At 51.2% G+C, this 4488-nt stretch overlaps 2 protein-coding genes across 2 annotated transcripts in view; one reads left to right on the top strand and one right to left on the bottom strand.

Moving 5' to 3' along the window:
• patj (PATJ crumbs cell polarity complex component) overlaps positions 1-3385 on the top strand; it is a 45441-nt gene extending 42056 nt beyond the window's left edge. Inside the window, 4 exon segments of the mRNA XM_017304248.1 lie at positions 733-837; positions 1180-1286; positions 1352-1475; positions 1555-3385. Of these exon segments, the coding sequence (XP_017159737.1) occupies positions 733-837; positions 1180-1286; positions 1352-1475; positions 1555-1701 (483 nt within the window). The 3' untranslated portion in view covers positions 1702-3385.
• Positions 3386-3871: 486 nt separating this feature from the next.
• pdzk1ip1 (PDZK1 interacting protein 1) overlaps positions 3872-4488 on the bottom strand; it is a 3636-nt gene continuing 3019 nt past the window's right edge. Inside the window, exon 6 of the mRNA XM_017304432.1 lies at positions 3872-4106. Within this exon, the coding sequence (XP_017159921.1) occupies positions 4040-4106 (67 nt within the window). The 3' untranslated portion in view covers positions 3872-4039. The remainder of the gene's footprint in view (positions 4107-4488) is intronic.

The following is a 4488-nucleotide window of genomic DNA, read 5'->3' as shown; positions in this document are numbered from 1 at the left end:
CCGGAGGAGCCAATCAGAAGGTCTGTTCTCACCGGAGGAGCCAATCAGAAGGTCTGTTCTCACCGGAGGAGCCAATCAGAAGGTCTGTTCTCACCTGGATGAAGCAACGTTTCTGCCGGACATTATCCAGTGAAGAGGCCAGTTTGGTTTGTGACGGTTTCAGGAAACGAGGTTCTTTCACAGAAATACTGAAAGAATCCAAATGGTACCGCTGGTACTGGTCCGCCTGGGACCGTCGGGTTTGTTCTGCTTCGGTTCTGAGAGACTCTGTCCTCTGGGGACGTTGAGCGTCTTCCAGGTGGACCATCAGCGGGACGGATCTCCATCCCAGTTCACCTGTCAGAACCAGCTGTTCACTGGGATGTTCTGCACTCGGGTTCTGATCCAGTCGGACCACATCCCACCTGGACCTCCAGCTCTCACACTGATGTTCCGGGTTGTTGGGTTCAACATCCGTGGTTCTGGTTGAGGTGCTAGAACTCAGTCCTGGTGTTCTGGTTCCTGTCCACTCATTGGTAGAACCCCTTTAGAGTTCTGGTGGTACTGTCCGTCCAGAACCACACAGACCCTCAGAGGTTCTTCCTGCTGGTCCATCTTCCTGACGGCTCTGGTACTGGCTGACCCGGGTTCTGGACTTCAGTCTGGTTCTGTTCTGAAAACCTGGCCTGCTGAAGGCGGTTCTGGTGGATGCGGCCGGGTCGGTTCTGTTGGCCTGAGGTTCTGTGTGTGCAGGTGGGGGACCGCATCGTCAGCGTCGGGGGACAGCCGGTGGACGGCCTGTCCCACAGCGAGGTGGTCGCCATGCTGAAGAACAGCTACGGGAACATCAGCCTGCAGGTGAGCCTGAGGTTCTGCTCGGATCAGAACCGGCACCGCCTCCGGTCATGGTGGAAAGAAAGTACAACCCAGGTTCTGGCCCAGCTCTGATGTTGTGAAGAGCAGCTAGAACCGGGCCTGTGTCCGGATCCGTCAACCTTTAGAACCAGAACCTTCAGAGTGGCTCCGGTCCAATTGGTCCAACTGGAAGACGGTTCCAGGTCCAGACATGGTCTTGGTTCTAGTGTGGTTCTGACCCAGTCAGAACCAGACGTCCTGAGAAACGCGTCCCTTCTGAGGACGTGTTTCAGGTCCGATCAGAACCGGTTCTGATCGGACCTGAAACCTGTCTGCTGTCTTCAGGTGGTGGCCGACACCAACATCAGCGCCATCGCTTCTCAGGTGGAGAGTCTGACCAGCAGCTCCAGCCTGACGGCCAGCGCCGACACACACCCCCCTGCCGAGTCAGAGTGAGAACACACACACACGCCCGGCTGGAGGTCAGCTGACCCTGACCTCTGACCTCTGTCCCCAGGGGTCCTCGGCCCCGCAGCATCACTCTGGAGAAAGGCTGTGAGGGTCTGGGCTTCAGCATCGTCGGCGGCTTCGGCAGTCCGCATGGAGACCTTCCCATCTACGTCAAGACCGTCTTCAGTAAGGTCAGAACCGGCCGGTCCGTGGGTCGCCTCAGAACCTCCCCTCTGTCCGTCCTGACCGTCCCGTGTCTCCGTGTCTCAGGGCGCGGCGGCGGTGGACGGGCGTCTGAAGCGTGGCGATCAGATTCTGGCGGTGAACGGTGAGAGTCTGCAGGCGGTGACCCATGAGCAAGCAGTGACCATCCTGAAGAAGCAGAGGGGGACGGTCACTCTGGACGTCCTGTCCTAACCTGGACGTCCCCGTGTCTCCGCCGTCATTCGGCTTCTGCAGGCCGTCGTCTTCACTTCCTGCTCCGCCCATCAGGCCAGCTGCCGCATGCGCACCTTCCTCTGCCGCTTCTCAGTGGAACAACTTCCTGTCAGGTTCTGGAGCCGGAGCGCCGCCTGGCGCCGCCCAGTGAGCCGCAGCAGGACCAGCAGTCTGCCGCCTGGTGGCCGGAGTGGGGACTGCAGCCTGTCCTCCTGCAGGTTCGCTTCGGTTCCACCGGAACGCTCGGATCGGACCCGGGTCACCCGGTCCGATCATCAGAACCGACCAACCACGTCTCCATGGAGACGCCCCTCATTCCTCGGGTCGAACCTTTCTCCTGACAGGTTCTGGTTCTGTCCGGATCATTCCCGGCATGTTTCAGAGTTCCCAGTGCCGATGCATGCAGCAGCGTGATGCTAGCACCACAGCTTAGCATGGAGCCGTCTGATTGGTCGGCAACCATGATGTCATACCAGGTCGCAGAAAAGCCTCAAAAGTTCTGAAAAGCCAAGAAAAGGTTGGTTTGGGTTCTGGTTCCTGTCCCGGTTCTGGTTCTGCGGGTCCGGCTGGCTTCCTGCCGTCAGGCGACCCAAAGGTTTCGGTTCTGGTTCTGTTCCAGGTCCAAAGTGCCGTTTATCAGTTTGTTACTTTATTTCATGCAGTCGATGCATTTCTGTGATTTCTCTGAGCGTTATTGTTTGTCCGTCTCCATGGAGACGGCTCTCAGGATGCTGTTGGCATGGCGCCCGTTGCCTTGACAACAGATGCAGTGTCTTCCACGTCCATATTAAATCTGCAGACTGACGTTCCTCATGATCCCGAAATAAACTTCCAACCCCAGAGAAGCGGATCTGGAGAAACTCGGCTGCTGAAAACTCCCTGAAGGTTTTCCTGGATTTCAACTTCCCAGAAAACCAGCCCAGTTTTCCAGTAAACGTCCAGGGGTGGTTGGAACATTCCCGGCCGTTTTCCCTGCTGGTGTAAAACGTTCCAGAGCAGCTTGAAGTTTTCCTCTGAGAATCTGCTGAATTTTCCTCGTCTCCACGTTTCAAACCTGCTTCAGGCTTTAGAAACGTTTAAATCTGATGTCATCACTGCAGCTTAAAGCTCAGCTTCTGGCAGCTGCTTTAAAATCTGGGTGTTTCGTGCGTCTGACCTGTGCTAACATGTTAGCTTGAACAAGCTGCTGTTAGCTCGGTTAGCTTGGCTAGCTCTGTAATTTCATCTCCACTCAAACTCAAAGTTTCTAATTGAAACATTTAAACATCAACGTTTCATTTATCACAAGATTGAACTTCAGCTTCGTATCCAAACTGGCCAATATTTAACATTTCACTGGTGATGAGTCTGAAACGCTGATATATGCTTAGGAAGATTTATGAAGATGTTTATAATGCCTTAGATGCTAAAGCTAGCTTGTTGTTAGCGTAACAGCAGAGCGGCTAAAGGGAAAACGGTCAGCAAACGTCTACATATCAAGTCATGTGGTCAAATATTCTCTTAATTTATTTGTTGATTCCACTGTAAATAATCAGATTTGTGTTTTTGTGCCACATCAGAACCTGAAACGTTTTACTTCCACGTCACGATTCTGGAAAATGTTTTGATTCTTGGTGAGATTTAAATGATGATTAGTTGGAATAAAGTGAGATTTTCTCTTTAAGCTGCTTCACTTTGTTTCCATTTGATTAAATGTTAAACTTTCTGTTGAAACTAAAGTTTCAAACAACATATTTTGATGTGTAATTATTTTATATTTAGCATTTGAACCTGCAGCAGCTCAGAAACAACCATAAGCTAAATGGTTCTGGTTCTGACCAGTAAGTCTGGTGCTGGACCAGAACCGCTACCCTTCATCGTTTTACTCTTCATCACTTCACTTGATGTTTTTATCAAAATTCTGTTTCTGTTTGTTCTTCATTGCAGTTTTGAGACGAATTTAAAATATTTTTATTTTTCTTTTAATCTCTTTTAAAAAGTGAAACTGAATTCAGATTAAAGTTGGTGATAAAATGATATTTAAAGGTTTACTAGGAAACATGACCTTGATTAATCATTCATGTTCAGTTGCTGCCTCAGGTCTGGACTTTGACTGGGACGTTTAATCTCTGCTGTCCAGGATGCTGTGAAGTTCAGGAAGACGCCGGGAGTCGGATCAGAGTTTATTACAAACGTTCATCATGTTTTCACTGAATCATTAACAGCTCGGATAACTGATTGATCTGGACAGGAAGGAACAGGGATCTGGTTGCTATGGGTTACTGGTCTCTTGGGTCACGTGATTGAACTCTGAGCCAACGGGACGCCTGCCGGCCGCTCACATGGCCGTAGATTTCTCCTCGGCGGCGATGACGTTGTCGTAGACGTTGCTGCCGTCTCTGGACCTGCAGCACAAACACAATCAGCTTCAAAGCTCCAGGTTTCAGAGCAACAAGCAGCCGAGGCGTCACTGGTTAGAAAAATGGGATTTTCAGCTGCTTCCATTCACTCCTGCCATGTTTTAACTTCCTAATGCTAATAACTCGGCCTGGTTTCTCCAGGGGAGGAAAGCTGGTCAGAACCGGAGCAGGAGATCCGGTCGGCTCCTCAGAGCTTTTAAACCTCTGGACAGGTTCCGGTCTGCTGGGTCTCCAACGTTTGAATCAATTACCAAATGAATCTTCCGTCTGTGGACTCTGACTAGAGTTGGAGTCATTTTGTTTTTTAGTTGTTCTGCTGCGGTTCTGACCCCAGAGTTCTGCTGCGGTTCTGACCCCAGAGTTCTGC

The sequence above is a fragment of the Poecilia reticulata genome, linkage group LG4, assembly GCF_000633615.1.
Source record: "Poecilia reticulata strain Guanapo linkage group LG4, Guppy_female_1.0+MT, whole genome shotgun sequence".
NCBI classification, from domain to species: Eukaryota; Metazoa; Chordata; class Actinopteri; order Cyprinodontiformes; family Poeciliidae; genus Poecilia; species Poecilia reticulata.
The sequence above is the reverse complement of the archived record's forward strand: the minus strand, read 5'-3'. Positions and strand labels throughout refer to the sequence as shown.